Consider the following 24,373-nt stretch of genomic DNA (forward strand, 5'->3'; position numbering starts at 1 on the left):
AAGTATGCACACGAGCAACCTATAGGAGAAAATAGTTCAATTTATTTAATTGCCTTGTACTCGGTAGCATAGTGCTAAGCTGCTGTCTCTGTATCATAAGCAGAAATACAGGAAATCAGAAAAGATAAAATGTACAGCAACAGATAGAGCAGTTGACAAAGGAAATCCAAGAAATAAAAATATAGAGCCCAAATGACAGAAAATCATCAGGACATACAGAACAGAGAAAAAGTTTATCACTCAAATGAATTGTAAATGCTACATTTGCATTTGATGAAATGTACCATTACCCGACTTCAGTCATTGGATATATGAAAAATAGTAGTTCTAGGCCCCTCAGTTATCAACATTTTAACAGAAAAGACTCTAAATGTTCTCCGAAGACTAAAATAAAGCCTACTTTTGAATTCAACAAAGGTCGTACTGTGCTCTCCTGCTCATGAACTTTGTTTGATTTAGTTTGATTTACAGAATGAAATGCCCCTATAAAGCAGTTAAATGGTAAAACTATTTTAACTGGTTCTGGAAATGTCAGGCACTGCTGGATACAATTAAACGTGTCTCAGAAGAGAAATTTCTGCTACAACAAAACAAAGCTTAAAGGGAAATTTCTTTCTGCAACACAAAGGAAAAGACTTGATCAAAAATAGCATTTTCTTTCTTTCTTTCTCTCTTTCTTTCTTTCTTTCTTTCTTTCTTTTTTTCTTTCATTTTTATAAAACTGAATTAAAACACAATTTATTGAGTCAGTATTTCCTGGTGGTACATGTAAGAAGAGCCTTTTTTTAAACATGCAGCAGACAACTAAGACAGCTGTTGCAAAACGTGCAAATTTGGCTTCTACCACGACACTCATCTTAACATAAATAGTATCTTTGAGCAAAACAAGCACGTTACCTGTACCAAAAAATCAAGAATAGCAGAGTTGCTATAGCCGAAGGACAAACTGAATGGAGGATGTGTTGTTTGACAGGAAGTATCAAAAAACCTGAGGTATGAGCCTAGTTTATGCCTCACATGCACTGTTTCCTTGCACAGTAGCCCGAATAACGTGAGAGCTAGAGGTGCAGAAATGCATATTCACTAACAGCAAGAACCTCATCACACCTCTGCCTGTGTGCTACTTGTGTAACAGATAAATTATGGCCATGTCACAGGTTTTTATTGGTGTTTTGTATTTTGTCATGGCAAAAAACATGCTTTGCATGCAGACAGTTTTTTTCGAAAGTGAGGAAAGCTGAAAAATCGAGCCAGATGGATAAGTCACTGTGTTTGCAGTTCTCACATTATGACCTGTCCTTCACACTCACTTTGAGGAACAGTGTTTCAAGTAGGATATTAAACCGTTGTAACAAAAATGCACGATCAGCAGGCTCATCAGCAGCCTAGTTCATAATGAACCATAGATAACCACCGACCTAAATCACACCCAATTATTTTTCTTTTTGTCGTTGGCAGCTGTCAATTGCAGTAATTAAAACGAGTTTGAAAAACGAGTAAATAAACAGACCTTTCTTGTAAACCATTATAATGCTTTGAAAACTGTATTCACATTCATGTCAGTTCACACAATCCCAAATTTAATTTAGAAAGGTTTGCATCCCAGATTTTTGTACATAAACAATGTTGATAATTGAGGGCACAGGACTCTTGTCAGTGTTGTTTTTATGCAAGTCGAGGATTAAAGGTTTGTTGTCAAATGCTATGTTAGACTAGGTCAACACACAACACATAACAAATAAAGGTCACAAAAATGCATCACAGAAAAGTCGGTATAGGCTGCTGACAGACCATGCCATTGGCTCTGTTTCTCTTGACCAAGCTGGTATCTCCGTTGAAGCAGTACGTCTAACAAAAGCACAGCACATCACTGAAAACTGACTTATTTTGTCTCACTGGCCTTTTATTTGCATGAAGGTAACTGACTGCTCAGCTTGTTATGCCTGTGCAGGAGAGGATATCATCTTTACCTGGAGGCCTGTACTCCCACAGGCTGACTCTTTCCTATCCTAGGACAAGCGGTTTTCAGGATCCCATCATCCTCTGGAAGAGCAGTCACACATGCCTTGACAAAGGCACTGGCAGAATCCATAGACCAGGCAAACTGTCAGGCTTGATGGCACTAAGCTAACACATACAATGCCCAGAGTCACTCTCTGAATCACCAGCAAGTAGATTCCAAGAGGAAGTGAGCCAAAGTATAAGAAACCCAGAAGCCAGACCAGGATGCGTGGGACATGATTACAGAACTTGGACAAGGCATCCTGATCTCCTGGCCCATTAGAGCCTATAGATACTGAGTCCAGGCTTTGCTCAGCATAAACATCTGAGCTGCCATTTTGGCTTGGAGAGTGTTGTGAGTCCCTCTGCACCTCCATTATAGTGATTACCAGGCAGTTGGATGAGTCATGAGATGGGCTGGAGGAGGAGAAACTCTTTGGAGTCAAGACCACCTCCCTGTTTTGGTCGGAGTTCCAGGATTTGTCCCGCATCACCAAGTGGGACATGATGTTAACATCATCAGGCAGGGCTGAAATCTCCTGCTCAGTGATCTCAGTTTGGTGTCGGCAAAAGGGGCAGAAGATGCAGCCTGCACTGTCAGCAATATCCAGGATTTTAATGAGACAACGGGCACAGACCCGGTGAAGGCAGTCCAGGATTTTAGGCTTCCGGTGGTGGACATTGTAACGCTGATAACAGATTTTACACTCTAACTCCTCCGGAGGAGGACTTTCCTTCTCCTCAAACTCAGTCTGAGGACAGCTCATCTTCAAGTCATGTTCTAGGGAAACATATAGAGACAGGGTGAAACAAAAACAGAACATCACATGTGACTTTAACTAGTATGCAAAGGAAGTAATTTGGATTTAGAAGGAACAAAAAACCAGAGCACGTTTGTCATTACAGTGTCTTGCATCTCTCTGCCCAGCAGGAAAAGGTCAAAGCTCCTCTCTGACTGCTTTGACTTTGTGTACCTTCTGGTGATGAAAGATTTATGATTTGGGAGTTGAATCAGGGTATTATACTAGTGCCCTTTTGTAGCAAAGTAAGAGCCAGTAGTGCTATTGATAATCAGGGAGAGATGGTACAGGAAGCTGCTCTGTGAACATTTGTCATTGATTCATTATCTTTGTGTAGTGTTGATGCAGTTCTTAAAATAAATGACCAGCCTTTGAACCAAAGGTTTGATTGTTACTTAAATTATTTTTTAATATATTTATTCATTATCCATTGGATTATATAAAGTCCTTCTTGGCATTTAATTTAGTTAGTTAGGGCATGGGATAGTAGAGTATTGTCATTCATTGAAAGACTCTCATTGTTCTCCCTGAACAAGCTGATTTCTTTTATTGGGCATTAAATGTGTTTGCTGAGTTAGTCATCAGGGCATTCATTTTCATGACCGTTTATTGAGCGCAGGGTCATGGTGGGGATAATGCCTATCACAGCTGTCATATGGAGGGGTATAGGGTACACCCAGGTCACCAGTTCATCACAGTGCTTCCAGAGAGAGACAGACAATCACACAATCACCCTCACATCCAGTTTAGAATCACCAAAGACACGTATACGTGTCTTTAGACTGTGGGAGAAAACTAGATCACGCAGAGGAAACCCACACAGGCACATGGAAAACAGGCAGAAAGGCCCAGCCAACCATGAACATTCAAAAACCAGCAAGTTAATCATGACTTGAATTTATTAGTTTACTGAACATGATGGCCATTATTGGCTAGGATATACTGAAAATTTTAACCAGTCTACCTATAAGTCAGGATGTTTGCAGTTACCTAAAGGTGCTTAATTACTTGACAGAAGTTTTACAGTCTTACAATTTCCATCCCCACAAACATTTAACAGCAACACCTAGCTATATTAGTCATAATTGTCATGTACCTACAAAAATTCCCTCTGAAGACATATGAGGAAGGCTTCAGACCCCACACTACATGGACCCCTCTTTGTAGCTGCATACTCCATTGTTGCTGCTCCTGATCATGTTACAAGATATTCCTGATTCATGGTTCATATTTGTAAACAATTTTAATTTTAAATTGAAATCTGTGTGTGTCCAACAAAATTGATAGCTCGTTTTTAACCATCCATCAATCCATACGGCCCTTCTTTCCGAAGAAAAAAGGGTTGTAACATTGTGTAAAATGTAGGTAAAAAAAAATAATGCCCCGATTTGCAAATCAGTCAGACCCTGTATTTAATTCTTTATAATATTAAGATGACCAATACTGAAGCTTAGATTTAAAAGAAAAATATATATACTCATAATTTGGGGAGCTTTTAATGATTTCCAGAACAGAGACTTTTGCTCTTGTTTACATTATACACACCATTCAAACCTTTTTTGGAAATGGGTTGTAAGCCCTGAAAACAATGCAAACATGACATGATAAGGAACTTACTGACCATTGCTCTGGTTGTTAATTCAGCATATACTGATGCAACTGGAAATGATACCGAAGGACTGTTGTAATCTAATTCCACAGACATTGAGCTGTGATACAAAAACTACTGAACATCAGCTCCAGTTGTTACTGTCACATTTGTTTTTGCATATTACAAAACACATTCTGTTACGAACGGCTGTGTGCAGACAGGAATAGGACCCAAGGTGCAGACACTCGGAGGCAAAACTTGAACTCAAATATAACATAACTGGAAATAGCAAAATAAACTTACACCGGAAGACTGACAGAACACACAGCTAGATAAATGGTAGCTTGCAACACGGACACAGAGAAACACAGGGCTTAAATACACAGAGGGAGCAATCAGGGAATGGGTAACAGGAGGGAAACACAGCTGGGGCAAATCAGGCCTAACGAGACAAGGGGAAGCGAAACCAGATACATTAACATCAGACAAGGACCTTCAAAATAAAACAGGAAACATAACACAGACTGAACTAAAGACACAGACTCACACGCAGGCACTGCAACAGAGGGAACAGAGACGTGGGACCAGGACAGACAAACACTGACTGGACACGGGGATATCGCAGACAGGGGAGACAGCAACTAAGGATTACACAGAGACAAACCATAAGACATAACTCTAACGAAGAAACCAAAGAATAGAAATGATAATACAATAAACTCAAAACCCTGGGTCAACGACCCAGGCATCCTAACACATTCGAGTCGTGATGAGGTTTCTGGTAACTCGTCTACAGCCTGAAACACTTCTTCTTTTTAGCAAAACTACCACACTGTGGATTTCTTTGAATGTCCCTGAGGGCTGAGAAATATGTGTGATCATACAAAAGAGACTAAATACTTAGCAGGAGGTCTGTCGTTTATGATGATTAAATATCAAAATCATTTTATCCATACTGTGTATATGTTGTGTTTATTAAAACTGGATAAGGTAGAAAATTCTCAATATCACACATGGGATTTTTTTATAGGTTTTCCTTGCTTCTGCAGATTTAGAACAGCATTATTCTTTTATGCTTTGTTCTCTTGAAATTTAGCCTTGAGAAGAAAATGAAATATGAAACTCAGTTTTCTTCAGGTAAAGAAATAATCTGCTCTTTTAACCGTCTAATTTTCCATTTTTTAAATTTTCCTGTCGTATCTGGATATGCCTGCATGGCACTGCTTGTGTGTGTGTGTGTGTGCACAGAAGTCCACAGTTTAGGTTTGTTTCGCTGTCAGTTGTGCCAAGAGCAACTGACAGCAAAGGGGCAAATGAGCAGCTACTGTGTCTGCAGCCAAGTCAACAGACCTAATACTAATACTTAATACTCTGCATAAACTCATGCACCCATTGTGTTATGTCAAATAATATGTAAAAATGATGTTCATAGTTAGCTATAGGCTATGACACATAGTGCTCAGCTAGTAGATTTAAGGTTTTGGGTATATTTCTCTTGCCTCTAGCATACAAAAGTAAAGTGGTTTCGATGAGGCTACTTGTGTGGAAAACACATCCATTCTCTTACAAAATCAACTTTTTTTAAAGTCTTGAATTCTTGGCACTAGGCTAGTTGTGCTACGGCGACACAACTTAAATTCCATGTTGAGGCCAGACACAGTTACTGTATAAGGTTTAGTAACACATTGATATTTTTCATCCTTTTTAGAAAAGTGCTTGAAATTGTCCTCTGGGACATGACTTCTGATAGGTATTGGCCTTGAGGGCCCCTCCATTATAGGTAGTGCCCTCACCTGAAAATACCACAGATCACGCTGTACTTCCTGCGTATTGTTTTTTGCGCAGCATCTTCTTGGAGCCTACATTATGGCTACATTTCACTAAAGATAGTTGGTTCATATGATGAATTTTAATACACTTTTTCTTCTTAGCCCATGAGCTATGGTGAGTGACATGTATAAACTGAAAGACAAGGTAAAGCTGGTTACTTAACATGCTGCCTCTTGCATGTACTGTAAGAATAACTGTGGAAAATACTCTAACCTCAATATCCTGCAAAAGTGCGTGTGTGAAAATTGATTAGATACCAACTAGTCAATGGGATATAATCAGTTTAATCAGTACTGTTTCACCATCATTCAGAATGAAAGATGTGTATCTCTCTCTAAATGTGGCAGTTAGAATAGGAAACAGCAGTGTCTGGAGATGGTAGTCCAGTCTTTGTTCAGCTCTAAGTTTATTTAGTTCAATTCAAATTAAATCAGTGAGGTTTAGAAAGGTTACGAAAGGTTTAGTAAAACCTCAGAAATTGCTTTTGAGAGCCATGGCACAGTTCATCCCTCTTGATACTGCTTACTTTACTTCTGTATGTGGACATTAACAAGTCCCCCTCCCATCATGAAAGTGTTATATAAAGAATGGCCAGTCTTTCACTCATTCATGACCATGAAATATAGATTGAATAGGTGGATTTTGCACTGGCAATTGCCCAATAGTACTCTCTGTGACTTACTGACTGTTAAATATTTAAGCCTGTGTGTTGAGTTAAAAAGCCTTCTGAATGATGTCAGAAAGACGGAGATGTTCTCGCTAGATCAATCATGTAAGCAGAACTGCCTGATTTTCCACAAAAGTCAGATTCTCTTTTTTTCAAGTGTATTGTTTTCAACTAATAGAAGACAGGGTATGCATGTGTTATTGCATTCAATTAAAGCTAAATTATGAGCTTAGCTGGTGATATTAGACTTGTCTCAGTTTTTACAGAAACAGGACATCGATTTTGTTTGTAGTCCATGCAGAAAGCATGTCTTCTGATACATGCTGCAAATACAGAAACACTGCCGGCTAAAGTCAGCTAGTTTTGTTCACGTGTTGAAAATGCTACTGTGATCTCTCTCCTAATGAGAAACTGCTTCATAATGTGGATGCTGTTGCAAAATTATCAAGCAGGTGACGTTGTTAGTTGTTAATAGTCACTGTGAACAGAGTGATGGTAAAAAAAAATAATAATAAAAGGTAGCCTTTTTTAGAAGATTAGTTACTTGAGGTTAGATAGCAGGAAAAATTAGTGCCCATATTGAAGAGATTCCAAAAATAAAGAAAGAGTTTCTTTTTAGCCATAGTGTCACTCTAAAACAAATCAACCACTCTTGCCTACTGTAGTAGTTAAATTTCATGACTAAATATAGAAAAATCACACCTGACTGAGTAGTTAATTCACTGGGATCTAATTGCACTTTACTGTGGAGAGTCACTCTCTTTATATCTGAATTTTGAGATACTGTAAATAGTCTTGTAATAATTAGGGAGGCTACTGTTTACCCAGAAACATGCTTTGGTATGTCCTTGAGAAAGGTTGTTGTAGACCAGGTTACTAACCACTTCATAAACATATGTTATTTAATGTGTAGTTCAAGAGGAAGCGGAACATGTGAGAGAAAGTAACCCGTGGAAACATTAAATTCTAAGATACACATTGAATATAATCCCAGGTACTTTTGATATGTTTTTGCACATTATGACTGTCATTGAAAACCTTATATGTTGCCCAAAGTAAACAAATGTACTCATACAGGTTTCAACCATTGATGGGGTTCATTTTACTGTTATAGACTGTTGAATGGGTATATCTGCCCTATAACCCTTAGAATTCATCTAAAGAGAAAGCCTTTAATACACACTGGTTAAAAGATGCAATTGATAATAGAAACAAAAGGATAGTGAATGAGCAACAAAAGCATTATTCAAGTTAAGGGAACTATTAGTTAATAGTAGAAATGAAAATGACCGACTTTTATGCTGCCAGCAAATAGTCTTTAGCCTTCACATGTACAGCAGCAGGCACTGGGTTTCTTAACACTGAAGTCGACTTCACATTTAAGCATCTGTTGGACTAGTTACAGTGTGTGAGCCAGTCTACCGTTCTGGCGCATTTTTACTGAATAATTAGGCCCTTATTGAGTCAGATGGTAATTTCACACATGAAATTACAGCCATTTTGGTTTACCAAGAAAAATGCTAGAATCAGTCATTTCAGCATGAGACCCATAACAACACGCACACTATAGCCTCTTTTGTCTTTTTGTTTGTGCAGAGAAGAGATGTTTTTTTTCAGTGTTACACTGGGTTTTAAAACACTGGACCACTTTCTGTCTCCCATTTGCCCAACAAAGTGTTTTTATAACCTTGATAAACACGCCTGCCTCTGTATCCTGCATTCATGGTGTTTAGTGGCTCATCCTGAGATTTCAAGCCAGTAACAAGTCCATCTTTTTAATAGCAAAGAAAAATGCTTTGAGGAACACGTTTCATCACATAATGGAAAAGACTTTAATCAGCGAGATAAAAGCAAAGTCTAAGCTGTGTTATCACAGCTACAGACATCTTTGAAACACTGAGCTCTAGACGCTTTGACCTGCGCCTTCACACCCAGAGTTATGCAGGTCAATACTTTGCATAGATCCTGACAAAACCAGATCAAACGTGGTTTACCTGCATTTATAGCACTAGTATTCCAAAAAAAAAAGTTGTAATTGTATATTAAACATACTGCAATTGTTTTGTAAATCTTGAAAAGCCATGTTATATTTAAATTAGAAAATAAAAAGCATATTAAATTTTTAATATGACAACCATATTAAAAATGTAATTGTACTAAGAATACCATTTGCATTTGCTTTTCACTGGCAGGTACTTCTTGGTTACCATTTCGGGTTTTAATAAATGTACAGTCTGACTTTGTCCAATGTCATTGAAGACATCTGATTTTACCTTAGGTTTCTTGCCATATTCCAAACATTCTGTAAAATAGCAAGATTTTCATAGACAGACTTGCAGGATGTGCAAGATATCGTGTGAAAAAGACCTTAATGTATGTTGCTTTCCTAAAGTCTGCTGCTGGACATATAGAAATGTTGTCCAGTGGCTTCTGATACTCCCTTAGTTTACAGCAAGTGGACCATTTGCCCTCACCCTTCCTGTGTCATTATTCTCCTGTCCCCTACCTTCTTCATTTCACTGTGGATTGTTGATGATAGCTTTGACCTTTGTTATCAGAATATCCGCTTGGTGATGCTTGTCTGAATTATGCCATTGATCCAAAGGATTATGGCCATGCTGCTGCCAGAGCTTTCATGCTTGTTTATAACAATTAGGTGTGAAAAACAAACAAAGGCAAACTTTCTTTGATTTTTTTAAAAACTAGATTGTTTAAAAAACATTAAAAGCATTAACAGTTCTATGTGTTTTTTTTTGCCTGTGGTAATAAATTGTACCACAGCTTTATACATACAATATAGTCTAGTGATTCTAGTCAATTCTAATAGGGTACTTTTGAAGATTTTCTCTTCTTGGGAGTTCTTAAATACTGATAAATTATCATTACTGCTTGTGTGCTTGGCACATATTTAACTGCATGTTCATTTAGTCACATATGTTGTACTCCTATATGACACATTTGAAAATGCACAATATTTAGGCGTTTGTTCAACCATTAAATCAGCAGCCACCATATAAATACCTAATTGAGTCTAATGAATACAGAAACAATTATGCAACCTGACAAACATAGTAGCACTACTACAAACCATTTTACATAACGTTTTACAGCTAAATGTTGATAGTGTAATTATGGTTATGGCTGGTCTTGTTTCAAAGACCAGTGGGTACTTATAGTATAAACATATTTAATCTGCTATATTACCAGTTGTAGCCTCCAAATTCTGCAAATTGTCTTTAAAGTTATTTAAACTGGCATTCAGGCATGTTCTTTTATATGCAGCTGAGGCAATGACAAAATTGTGTCTCTTAAATAAGACATCTGGCACAAACAGTATTCTGTTAGGAACAGTTGTCAAAGTGTATTTCATCATAAGCAGCAATTATGTATGGATGGGATTGTGGCTTAGGTCTCCAAGCTCACTGCCATCTTGTGCAGTTACACAGGAGAGTGTAACTGTAGAGAAAAACACAGAGTATAACCCACTTGTGCTATAATCTGTACTAGGGCTGCCATGATTATCGACTATCAAAATCGTCGACAACTAATTTAATAGTCGACGCGTCGTTTGAAGCTTTGTAAGATCACAAAAGACGCAGGAATAAGTAGTAGGATTTAAGAGTGTAATAACGGACTGAAACAGAAGATGGCAGCACTGCATGTACAAGGTAGTGATGTGCGATACCACTGATTTCCTTTCCGATCCGATACCAAGTAATATTCAGGGTGGTATTGACGATACTGATCCAATACCGATACTTTGTACAAAAACTTATTTTATTTATTGTATCTCAAATTATAGCGTCATAATGATTACAGGACATCAGATTACTTGTTCTTATCACTTAATAATGCAGAGTTCATCATACAGAAATAAAAAACTGAAGTTGTGCGCTATTTGAACACGTTGCCTGCCTGCAGCACTAAAGGACTCTGTGAGAGACGTCTGTCTCCGCCTAGCAGCACCTGTCCCGCTCCTCCTCTTCAGTTCACCTCAACATACGTGCCTCATATTCTGTGATATGATTTACTCTGAGGTGTTTGACAAGGTTAGTGATGTTGCCACAACCATACATGCCAACCCTCCCGATTTTTCCGGGAGAATCCCGGAGCCACCATTCTCCCAAATTTCCACCTGGACAACAAAATTGAAAAACCATATCGCAGAATTCATAGCGAGGCCCAGCCAATTCGCTACTCGGGTTAAACATGATATATAAGTCACTTTGATAACTTAAAAATGTTATTGTTTGGCTTTTTCAGTGTTTTATTTGTTCGTGAGTAAATCGGTTTGGCTGAGATTAAATTTATTAGATTAGATTAAATTAAATGTAACTTTATTGATCCATCGGGTGGGTTCCTCTGGGGTTTTCACACAGCTGAATAAACATCAAACAGAAAACTAATTAAAGAAAGTGTGAGACGGTCGAGAGTTTACGCCAGCGCCCGGTTATATTTTAGATAGCAAGGAGCAGACGGCAGTTCACTCCACCGAGGGAGCTCGTGACGTACTACCCGGCTTTCTTTAGACCGCGAAGGCCGGGTCCTCAGGTGGAAGCAGCCTCTGAATTTGGACACCCCCACTGTTTCCGGGCCGGCCAATAATAACGGTGACATTTAACGTATTTTATCCGATAAATAAAGACTGTAAAATGTATTTATCACCCCCCCCCCCCCCCCCCCCCCCCCCCCCCAACAGCCCTTTTGAATGTCTCCCTAATTCTGAGGTCTCAAGGTTGGGAAAGTATGGCCACAACACCTCACTCTTGGAGCACTTTTTTGCCACATGTATCGCAAACCACGTCTCAGCTGTTTGCGGAGGTAAAATACGTCTGCACAACTACTCTCAGCCATTGTTGTGAGTGCGCGCGCCAAGGGGCTGCGAGACATTTATACAGCCGTATTTCGCACATGACTATGAAAGGCGGAAGAGGAAGTAGTTCCTTTGAATGTAGACAATCCGAATGTTATAGTTTCTTTCCACTGTGTTCCTGTTAATGATAAACTACAAATTAATCCTAAATTACTAAAATATCGATATTTTAATGTGAGAATCGATTCTAGAACATAAATGACTGGTATCGGAGGAATCGATATTTCAGGATCGATCCGCACATCACTAGTACAAGGATGCCAGCTGCCGTTAAACCCCGAAGAAGAAGAAGTTGTGTCCCAGAATTCAAGATTTAAGATATTTTCAGGCGAGAATGTAACCGTGTAAACTTCAAATATCTGCTCAGTTTATCAAGACATTTTCAAAAGCGCTCTGACATTTTCGGAGACGTCTGTTACCCACTAGCTCGATAGCTAGCCGGGGGCAAGGCTCAGTAGAGCCCGTGAGAACACCGGACTCCGTCAAATCATTTTCAAACCCACCGCCGTCTTTCGCTACTCAGGTTAAACATGATATATGAGTCACTTAGATAACTTAAAAATTATATTGTTTGGCTTTTTTTAGTATTTTATTTGTTCCTGAGTAAATCGGTTTGGCTGAGATTAAAGTTATCGTTTTTACACAGCTGAATAAATGTCAAGCAGACAACTGATTATCAGAAGTGTCAGATGCTCCAGAATATACTCCGGTGTCCTGTTATATTTTAGATAGCAAGGAGCAGACGGCTGAGTTTATTAAACTCCACCGAGACAATCTGCAAATTTCATTAAAATGTAATACATTTAATCTTGTCTTTATTTTTAGTTAGCACATACCTTAAACACTTAAAGCTGTAAGCTGATGATAGTTATATAAGAGCAGATGCATGCTGGTGCAATAAGCTGTACGTTTTATGTCCAATGGATGATGATCTGATTAGTCGACTAATCGCAAAAATAATCAGTGACTAGTCGACTATCAAAATAATAGTTTGTGGCAGCCCTAATATGTACCTCAGATAGTACTAACAAAATGAGTAAACAGGGATTTAACAAAACACAGGGAAGCTGGTTACAAAGTTTTCAAAAAACTGAAGTTACTAAACAAGTTGTATGCTGTATGTATGAAACTACAGGAAACTGCATGGTGGCACATTTAAACACATCACACATGTGGCATCTCTCACAGTTACTGAAGAGAGAAAAAAGGGATTTATGCTTCAGAATGAAGTCAAGCAACTGATTTGTAGAACAGCTCTGTAAGTAACCTGTGGATTATTGTATGAGCATTACCATTAGCATTTAGGTTTGAACAGTTTTATTCCTGATAACAGAACTGTCACCGTGATTGCCTTTACTAGATAATATTAACAGACTTCTGGCCTCTGGTTCATGCTATTATACGATTTTTAAAAGGGAAAGTAAAAATTATTTAGCTGTCCAGGGAAGTTTAGCCCCAATAGCATTTTATCATAGCGCAGCATTTGGACATAACCTTTGTGACAACAAATCCATTTTACTGGAAGAAGTCAGCACAGTGTCTGGTCCTCGGTCCTTGACCTACTTTTAATTCCTGTTTATTGTTTAATGTTCCATTTGGTTCTTAGTTTGTTTAGTGTTCATATTTGAGTTTCATCTTCCTTTATATCTTTAGCCTTTAGTTCTTTATTTCAGTTCCTCAGTTTTTTTTATTGTTGTTGTTGTTGTTGTTTTTTGTTTTTTTTTGTTTTTTGCTTTAGTATCCTGGTTAGAGTTTATTTAGCATAACTCAATGTGTTCCTTTTCCTAGGCTTTACACCTGTGTCTTTGTTCATAGAGTTTATGGATGTTAGGGTCTTATGTCTGTCTGTAGTCAGTGTTGTTGTGTGTTCTTCCTGGGCTTCTTGAATTTTTTTAGGTTTCCTTTTTTTCCCCTCTCTTTTTTTGCATTTAACCGTAAACCAAATAAACTTCTCACTCTGTTTTTGTTTTTGAACTTTGTCTCGATATGCCTAGTGTTTGGGTTGTAATCTGCTGCACTTGACAACATTTTGACTCCTGGGGTTTGTCATTCTGTCCTGTAGTCCAGTTTCCGAGTCAGCCATAGTTGCCAACAAGTAGAAACTATTCAGTAATATTCATTTTAAGGTGATGGCCTAGGTTTTACCTGGGCAAGTTTACGTTTAGATGTGGTGTTTGCGTATTCATCCTGTTTTCATGTAGGTTTGATGTGGCAATTGGCATTTAACATCAGAATTTTAAATCCACAAATGAAAAACAATCAGTGTAGTTGTAAAGAAATTTGAAAAACTATAAAGCTCCTAACAACTATATGTTTGTATATTTATATTTTTATATATTTATGTTTATATAGTTATTTATCCAGTGCTCTGTGGTTCACTGGAACTACTTCACACTTGGCAAAGTGGTTATCAATGGTAATCTGAGTTTCTGTGGAGGTTAACGCAGTGCAAGGACATTGTGTAAGGTCACCCTTTATGGCTGGCATCCCAGGAATAAACCTTGCTCTGAATCTGATGAACATTGCAAAATGATTCTATGGTCAGATGAGACCAACATAAATTTGCTTGGCTCAGATGGGGTCCAGCATGTTTGCTGTGATGGTGAATGTTATGTACTAAATCAGCATAGTGCGATGATTTAGAGCTGCAACAGCAAAGGTGTTGGGGCTTTTCACACCATGGAGGCTTGTAAATATAATTAAATGCTACCAGTCTACAGAAATCTGACTGAAGAGGGATAACAATCCAAAGCACTCTACCATAATTGCACAAGAATGTCTAAAGACAAATATAGTCTAGATGTTTCCCTACTAATCCAGTGCAAAAATCCTTTGGGGTATTTTAAAGAGAAGGTTTTCTTGCATTACATAGAGCAGCACCATCCCTCCAGCAAAGAGCGACTGAAAAAAGTTCATACAATGAGGCCTGTACTGTCAATATAGTTCAGTCAAGACCACTATAGTCAAAGGAAAACTATTTCCATCAACGTTTATGTATATTAAAATATATTTGGCAGTACGGTTCTTTCCTGAGACCTTCCCACATTTCCCTGTGCACACATGGAAATTCAGAACAGCACGACTATTGATTAAGTTAGAAGCAGCATGAAATAAAGCTGCTGTGCTGCAAAGCTTTACAGATCTGCATGTGAACTTAATAACGCACCATAATAGAAGATTTACCAAATAGTCTAGGAGGATATTAGTTGAGGCATCAACTGCAAGGATGGGTTTGCACAGTTTAATACTTTGATACTTTAAATACTCAATACTTTTATTTATTTATTGATTCATTTAACGTAATAACACTGGTCAAAAAACTGATTAAAATGCAATTAAAATGTATAGTAATATATTTTGAACTATCAGACTTTCAAGTGATATTGCTTAGGAGTGCACTTATAGCTCACAGAATTTTGCTTCACTGCATGTCTTTACCATTTAAAGGAGTACTAACCATTCACTTTCTATAGTATATTACATTTATTTCAGTATTTCCTATCAAGATGCACTGAGATGGGTGAGGAGTTTGGTCATCAATGCTCTGTATGGATCTGCTTCATTACATGTGCTGATGTTTTCTTTGCTAATGACAGAAGACAACCAATTTGAGCTGAAAAGGTTAATTTGTTTACTTACGCAGTGATGCTTTGTAACTGGTTGGGTGGAATTATTGCTGAATTGAATTTAAGTAGCATTTGGTTTTGTGATTTAATGGATTTAATTAAAGGGCAAGATGTTGTTATTGAAGATTTAAGGTGTTAATGAAAATAACATTGAGTTGGCACATAAAAAGAAAGGACGGTGTACTCAGAAGCCTTTAACAGTGTTGCTGCAGCGCAGATTGTATTTCGGCCAAAGGGAGAACATATGGCAGCGCAGATACATGGTTGGCTTTGAGCAGGTGGTAAGACTAAAAGGATGAACTTTAGCTAGTTTTTAATAGGTACAAACAAAACAACTAGTGGTGGGCATTCTAGAGAATTTGTACATAACCTTGGCTGCTCAAGCTGGAAGTTAATGTTTTCAAACTCACATGAAAAGTTGTTTAACCTGAGCTGAAATGTATATTTAGTAATTTCAAGCATGATCGCTAAGCACACCATTTAACACCAGCTTCTGTTCTCATCTTACAGAAACAAAATAGTCTAGCTTGCAAACAAGGCTCAGAGTGATAGCAAATCGAATCTCGTTCTCTGCATTCTGCACAATGTGCTCCATGATCATTGTGCTATTCCTTCAACCCCTCTGTGACCATCTCCTGCGGGAAATGTCTGACTGTCCATCGGTCATGCTGATCAGCAGTATCCAGCTATGCACAACTGACTCGCCAGCAAAATAGGTTATTTCAAAATGGAAGAACACCTGACCACATTGACCCGACAACATGTTATTAGACTGATTAAAGTGGACAGTCAGCGATCTGATCTTACACACCAGGTTACAGTAACAGTTGATGTAATTCATATTTATGTTGGGGCTGTTTGTTGTAATTTAATGTGGGGTTAAAGTATTGTTATGCAAAAATCCTTCTGCAGAGTAGAGCTCTTTATACCATGCTTTCAATTAATACATTCTTTTGAGATTTTCAGAAGTTAATCCATTTCTTTCTCAATGTCAGAATGGTAATAAAATAAATCATTTGCTAGCCCAAACCACCTTTACTCCAACTCTAATCTGTCTTAAATTATACTTAGCGAAACCTATGTGAAGAAAATATACTGAATTTTTATTTTGTATTTTTGTTGTTACTGTGTGGAGAAGGTCAGCAGCCCCTGGGATACAGCTAGAATGGGGGCTATATTGGCTTTGTGTTGCTCAGCTCAGCTTGTTGTGAGGGCTAAATGTCACCAGTTCAGCTGGGCTGATGGCTGACTCCCTGGAGAGTTGGAGACATTTTGATTTGACAACATATAATACCGATTCCATTCATCACTGAGCTCAGCTGGGAATTAGCGTGCCAGCTGGGCAGAGACAGAGGCCATATTCAAGGCTGAGACTCCTAAATGGTTAAGCGGTCAGCATGTGAGGAGGCAAGACAGGAGTCAGATAAGTTTCAGATTAATATTTAGATTCTGCTTGTCAGGCGGGGCTTTGGAGCCACCCTGCTGAGTGAAGGTCGGTGCCCTGCTGCTTTTGTGCTTTCAACATTTGTTGAATACATCTTGAATATTTCTGGCATGTTCTCCTTTTTATCAAACATGTTTGCATGTGTTTGACTTCTCTCTGTGTGTGCACTATTATACCCCGTGGACTCCACTCCTTTGTTTTTCTATTTTCTTTTATAAACTAAGACAAATACAAGAATACATTAAAAATGGTGTTATGTATTTTTTTTTGGTTGTCTTAGGACATAATGACAGTTTTAGTCAATGCATCTTAAGTCAGCTCGTTTATTGGTTGTTTTTCATTGGGGTTTAATTAGGTTCTGTGTGGTTTTCAAGACATTAAGAGAAGAATTATTTTTATGAGTATTTTTGTAAGGAGAATCCTATTTTTTTTTTTTTTTTTTTTTTTTTAGAATTTGTCATTTTTGGTCCATGAGAAGTAAAGCAAAACAGGCTGTCCCTTTGTCAGAGCATTAAATACATCACACAACTACAGGGTGGCGGATGGTGACATATGCTACCCCCTAATAACCACATAGATGTTCTCCTGCAGAGAGCAGTCACCTTTGTTGGATTAAGTGGGAGATGTGGCCTATGGTTATATTACAGGTGAAGCCTGTGTAAAATTGAACAGACAGGCTACACATATGTAATAATCTTCATTTATTTTGTTTTAGCTACATTTAGATTGTTATTATTAATTATGCTTCATCTCTGTGGTTGTATATTCCATAGCACTGTTAGTCATTCTTACATTGTTCTTTTTCTTTCTCTTGCTATTACAAAAAACACAATCACAGCCACACACATAGACTGCACTTAAAACTCACTCTCTTTGCTTATAAGGTGTTAGTAAGTAAAACTGGTCCTACGTTTAATCAGTCAGATACATTTCTTGCAGCATGTTCTCTGTCTTGCTATCACACTATTTGCAATCTGTGGCCTCTTGTATACACACTTTTATAGAATCAGAGCAGCCTTTTCAGTGCATCTTGCAGATAACAAGGCTAACAGATACATTGAAGCTGTTTGAGTGAAAAACACCTGTGAATCTTTAGAGTTGCTCTGCAGATAATGCACTAAATATATAGATTCCTTAAAACTACCATTGCGTGCATGCCAAAGAGAAAAATGATCCCAAAAGTGCAAATATTTAATGTGCAAGAGTTGCTGTCATCTGAACATAACTGTCTCGCATTGAAACACCAAGGCTGGTATCCCACAATAAATGATTATTGTTGTCACAGTGTAATTATGGCTGACTTATCATAGTGAACCGATCTTAATAAGAAAACCAAAATGATTTAGATTTGGTTTTATAACAACCCTGAATTGGAATCGCTGAAGAAAACGGCTGGCTGGATGGATTATAACATGTTTATCTTGGTAAGGCAAAAATGTCTTCAATTAAATAAGTCATGATTTGTCCTAAGATTCAAGCTTTAAATCAAAAGATATATATTTTGGTTCTACTTGCAGTATAGTATGACAGACTTCTGATGAGAATTGCGTCGACTGTATGATCAGGGAAAATATAAAAGCTTATATTTGGTTTAATGTTGCCGGTGTACATCCATAAAACTAAATTAATATATGTGTCCATTTCAGTGTAGAATGCTGGATAATTAATCTTTTTTCTAAACATGAAAAATATATGTATATGTCATGTTAACTCTGATGCAGGGAATTATTTCAGTTCATGTTCAAGATAATGTTATATATGTTTACATTTTTCTATACATATAATATGCTATTGACAGTTTTCATTTTCTTGTATGTATGCTGGTATAAATGGTACAGCGCTATGGCGATGTTACTGTTGGCATGCAACTCGACCAATGCAACTGCTATAATGGGCACTTTAGGAGTAGACAATATAGCCTTGAAATTATGTCCCAATATATCGAGGAAACTTGTGATAATATCATAATAAATGAAAAAATAAAGACTGAACAATGTTACATCGATGTGTGCAGCTCACAGGCAGCAGCGTTTCTTAGTGCAAACAAAACAAAGGGCTTTGTTTTCCGTAGTAGTAGTCTGTCACTAATGTCACTAATGACAGACTACTTAATTCAAAGTCTGAATTTATTTCCACCTGGAATTATAGTGAAATAGTGGCGGCATAGTATTACACATTTGACATCTAACAGAGTGCAAGTCAAATGTAAGCACAAGGTAGCCTAGGTAGTGATTTGCTTTGAAAGAGCCTGCACCATTGTGTCATATAAAAAAAATGAAATTGAATCTTGAAATTGAATCCTATCTTGTGCTCACAATACTGTATCTTGTTGGTTCAAGCATTTAACCAGCTGCTTAAAGCTCTCCTTTCACACCTTTTTCTTGCATATTTTGCAAAGTACTGTGCTTTGTTGGTGGTAACTGGAGGCTAACACGCTGCCCTCGTTCTCAGACATGTCTGGGCTTGAATCGTTGTTGTGCATGCTAGCAAATGTAAATGCATAGCGTCACTTTATCACTGATGTCGTGATATGACGCTGTATGCCAAATAAAAATCAATATTGGTATTATCACAGGCAGTATGATAAGGTATAGTAGTAGTTCACATATGTGTTATAGGTACATAATTAACACGGCCAATAATCATGTCACAACAAGCTGTTGATTTCTGTTAATTTTATTTTAATTTCTTGTTTGTTTTGTCACAGATTTAAGCTCTGGTCATAATGTAGTATGAACTCATAATCAGTTAAAATAAATAGAGGGATTATTAGTTACATTTAATAAAAAAGAATCACATTGCTTCAGCTGTTTATCTGTCAGGACATTTTTTCGCTGGAGCAAAAAATAGTTTCTCATTTTAAATTTCTTGGAAATGACAAAACTGCATGCCACATGCATATAAAATTATAGAAATTATTGCTTTTAGGTCACAGAGGAAACAAAGCTGTCCGTGTAATTCCAACACTTATTTAACAGGTGGTTCATTCATACTTTTGCTGTGACAAGACCACAGTTATTAAGGTGAGAAAAGCTACTTTGTACTTTGCTTTCATCCCTTTTTCATGTGCAGGAATACTTATTACACACAAATCCTGCTTTCTCACTGATTATGATTGTGAGCCTAAGGAAAAAGCATTTAACATCTGGTGATGCTTCTCTGAAAATATTTGAAGAGAGGCTTTATTTGAAGGAGTTTTCACTTCTGCCTCAGTCTACAATAACCAGGAGCAGTTAGGGTCAAAACATGATTTGGGTGAATGCCTCATGTCTGGATAATTATAACCCAACAGTCTTCTAATCGGGTATCGTAATTGCTAAATTTGAAAGGAAACGGTGTAAACGTTAGGGACATAGCCTTGTGGATAGGAAAATCAGCATCAAATTCATCGTCAGTATTCAAACATTAAGCAGTTTGCCTAACTGCCTCTGTGAAGAATGTCGTATAATAAAATACAGGGAAGCCAGTTATTTAGTAAGCAATTAATCCGTGAAGTAAAAGAGTAAAAAAAAGCATGTTTGTTTTACTCTTTCCGAGGCAGACATTGTAATTTTCCCACTGCACACACACACAAATACACAGGCTGAGAGATGGCTACTACCCCCCCCCACACACACTATCTGTCCTTATTCAGACCTTGTTTTCCTCCGTTCTAAGTTGTCTCTGACTGCAGTGCCCAGAACAGCAGCATGTGTTATAGCTACTGTCCTTGTGTCTTTTTGTGCATCTGTATTTTTCTCTGCCACACAGTTTTTCTTATAGTCTCGTGTTTTTGTATATTGTTACTTGACTTTATCAGAAGTAAAGCAGGGCACAGTAAAAAAACAAACAAACCTGTTTCCACTTGTAGAAGTGTGTGTGCTGCACTACAAGCAGTTGTTATGAACTGTCAGCAGCCTAACAGCTGCTCATCTGTAGACACAATGGCTGAAGTATAACTTTATAACAAACTGCTATTTCCTGGACACAGACATACACAGACACAAAGACAAGTACACGCCCACCAGACAAATAAACACCACATGCAGAAGAAATACAGAGGGTTTCACACCATCCTTTCCACAAAATCTACTGATCTGTGTGTGTGCGTGTTTGTGTGCTGTTGTTGTTGTTTCTCACCTTGTCCCAGTGTGTGAGACTCCCCCTCCTCCACTCCACTTGTCTCTGCTGCGCTGTCCTTCATGTAAATCCACCCCTCTCATAGCAACACTCCACATCTCATTCCTCCGTGCCTGTGTGCTGCTAATGTGTATGTGCAGGTGTACCGGAGCCAGGCGTCAACCAGACTGGCAGCGTTGGAGGAGGCGGTGGAGGGGAGGACGGTGTCTTACCAGACGGAGATCCTTCACCTGCAGACGCTGCTGAGAGAAAGACAGGAGGCAGAGGAGAAACTGCTGCAGTCCAAACGGTAGGAGGGGTGTGAGGAGAAGGGAGAGAGAGAGAGAGGGGGGGGAGGAGAAATGTTAGAAGGCAAGAGGGCAGGAAAAGCGAGGAGGAAAGGGAGAGAAGGCATGAATGGGAAGAGAAGGAGGAGGACGAGGAAAAGATGATTTTTGTGTATCTGTGGCTTGGAAAAAAGAGTGAAGACAGGGAGAGGCATGAGTGTGTGTGCAGGTGCTCGTAGAGGCAGAAGGAGAAGATGTGTGTAGACAAACAGATCACTTTTAAGTTTTTCAAGTATTTACGTAGCCTAGGCTATAAAAAAGAAGGAATTGCCTTACAGAAATGTGAAAGATTTTCTTTGAGTTTATTTAGCAGTTACATCAACAGGTTTATTCCTCAACTGTGAAATTCTTTGTTCAATACATATTCCTCCTAACTCAGTCCTAAATTATTAAACTGAAGATGCTGAAAGTATTTAGAATATTTCTTTTTATATGAAGATAGAGTTGTCAGAGACCACTTTATTTTCTTTTTTTGGTAAAGTTTCATAGTGTGTGTGTGTGTGTGTGCATGTGTGTGTCCCTGTGTCCTTGTTATTAATCGAGTCAAAATCTGTATTCGCTCAGTCGTGCCAGATCAAACATCTTAATCGTTTATTGGAAAGCACTGAATAACAACACAGACATACACAATATTCACACGAATATTTGAAGAAAAGAAGCAATATCATTTCTTAAGTCGCAATAGGGCTTATCAGTACACTGACAAACACTGACATTGTGGAAATGGAGCAAGGTGCAAACACTGTTTAGTGCAATACTGATTTATTGTATAGCTTTTTGTTCTGGGGGTGTGTACATAATGTTACAATGTGAACAGGTGACGCTGCATTTAACACCCAGTTATATTACTCAATTGTCTGTGCTTCTTCCACTCAAGACAATAAAACGGTTGTAACCAGACTTCATTCTGCTAGGTTCATTACCTCACTGTTGACTCTTCTGCTTCCATATTGGAGCCATAATTTTATGGGCCAGCCATGTCTCCTCATGCATGTTTGTGCAGACAGTAGGTCTGTCCACAATTAAAAGTATTCCATTCAAAAAAAAAAAAGAGAAAAAGTCATAACCCATAACTGAGACATTCCTTGTCCACAGATCCACATCACTCTCTGGACCCCATATATCTTTAATTTTAGTCTGGTCTCAGTAGTTTAACGACATGTGGACCCGCGTTATGATGCCTGCTCAGTGCCACATGGCCCTCAGACACCATTATTAGCTCTCTTGCAAGTATAATGAAGCATTTAGAGCCAAAACTATTCCCCTCAGAAGATAAAGTAAGACAGTAAATGTTTACATTACAGTGATTTTGTTGATGTGACCATTACTCTAGTTTAAAGCTGATGTTTGTATCTCTTTGCTAAGATAATTGCTCACGCTCCTACCCTACCTAGAGTAAATAGTATCAACTTCATAGCAAGCTGTAAACACAAGAAGCCAAAAAAGGTTTTAAATATCACTTTTTTAAAACATCTCGTCAGTATCCTATGTCATTGTATATCTCTGTGTTCTGTCCAGTGTATGTATGTGCACAGTGCATTTTTCTCTTTCATCACTGGATTCAGGACATACATGCTGACATTCTGTAAAGTGGTGAAAACAGCAGATCCCACAGCTCCGTTCTAAAATCCTCCCTTCACATAAAATGAATTAGCCCTCCCTCCCCAGGATCAGCAATTTCTTCCAACGTTACCACCAACCCTACAGTTGTACACAGTGCTCACAGACGCTGGACTGCTTAGGGTGGAAAAATTGCACCTGATTCTTAACAGGATTCACATGAATACTGCCTGAAGAAATGTATTTTCAGTAAATAGATATTATTTGATTGAGAACATGTCAGCACATACTTTACGTTATGCATTCAGTAAATATTTCCTGTATACAGTAGTTGATCCTATATTCTTGGTTCTTTTTAGACTGTTGTAGTATGACACCCAGTGAACACTGAGTCTTTGTACTCTGATGCTCCTGAAACAATCTACCGCTTCCCCTTTATTCCCCTGTTAGTCTGTTTTTAGCTCAGTCGCTGGGCCAGCTGCCTGCTGCTATCAAATGAAAGCAAGCTAATCAGATTGTTAGAAGATCGTGTCCTGGTCTGCCCTGAGAGCATCTTAATGACAAATTGTACACATTACCACAGACATTACTAACCTACTGGCTTTACCACACCACAAACCGCTGCACCGCTGCCTTTGAGTAACTGCAGATACCCTTGAGTCAGCTTTACCCAGTCATCAGAGTGCATGTGAATGAATCTATGACTGAGCTCCAAATGATGGCACAGAATAAAATGTGTTATTGTGGCAATAGCTGATGGTGAGTAGAAGTACCTTCTTCTCTATTTGGGCGTTACGAGACGATTTAAATAAGAATTGACTAGGGTGAAGACAAACTTCTCAGAACTGAACAGAAGAAAATCTATCTCTGCTTCATTCGTTTCTCTCTGATCCACTGCTTTGTATTCTGCCCATGATACAGCAGCGGAGATGCTGATAAGTTGTGATTACCGCCTGCATGCTGAGTTCTGCGTAGCCTCCGGGGAAGCTGCATTGCCTGAGACTTCCAGGAGCTCAGGAGGGGTTTGAGTCTTCAGATCACTTTTTTCCCCCTCTAAATGCAGTCCTGTCTTCGCCATATCCAGCCACAAAAAAGCAGAACATAGAAGAGCAGTCCTTATAGAGCTAGCTTCCCCCCAACAAACATTTCAGCTTTCGTTTGATTTCTTTCTGCAGCCTTCTAGCTAAGACCTGAATGCATAATCTGCTCTCACTGTTTGGTGTTTGTTGATAAAACATATTTTTAGCATGTTTTTCAGGATTTTGAGTGGGTGGATTTGAGCTCAGGGATGAATAATTGTTTGGAAATGATGCAATAGATTAAGAACTGCCTGAGAATGGGTTTACACTGAGTTTGCTGTCATATGCTATGTTGTAAAATAGCCATAGATTCCGTTTTGAATTGAGTTTAAGCATCGTTTTAGCTTCAGGTTCAAGTGAACTACAACAGCTAATCTAAAGTCGATTAGATTTTTTGTCTGATGCAGCATTAATCTCTCCTGTTTTCACTCGTGGGAAAATGAGACGTGTAAATTGC

The 24,373-nt window shown here is 38.3% G+C and overlaps 2 protein-coding genes across 2 annotated transcripts in view; one reads left to right on the forward strand and one right to left on the reverse strand.

Annotated features, from left to right (window-relative positions):
• cep89 (centrosomal protein 89) overlaps window positions 1-24,373 on the forward strand; it is a 57,053-nt gene that overhangs the window by 23,240 nt on the left and 9,440 nt on the right. Inside the window, exon 17 of the mRNA XM_087843905.1 lies at window positions 21,092-21,240. Coding sequence (XP_087700031.1) covers window positions 21,092-21,240 — 149 coding nt within the window. The remainder of the gene's footprint in view (window positions 1-21,091; window positions 21,241-24,373) is intronic.
• On the reverse strand, window positions 690-21,234 carry zgc:165481 (E3 ubiquitin-protein ligase RNF182). The gene is made up of 2 exons (XM_006779709.3): window positions 20,952-21,234; window positions 690-2,782 (listed from the first exon to the last, which is right to left on the reverse strand). The coding sequence occupies exons 1-2, from the start codon at window positions 21,013-21,015 to the stop codon at window positions 2,037-2,039; spliced, it is 810 nt and encodes a 269-aa protein (XP_006779772.2). The 5' UTR covers window positions 21,016-21,234; the 3' UTR covers window positions 690-2,036.

This window comes from Neolamprologus brichardi, chromosome 1, assembly GCF_056152115.1.
Source record: "Neolamprologus brichardi isolate AB-2024 chromosome 1, ASM5615211v1, whole genome shotgun sequence".
NCBI classification, from domain to species: Eukaryota; Metazoa; Chordata; class Actinopteri; order Cichliformes; family Cichlidae; genus Neolamprologus; species Neolamprologus brichardi.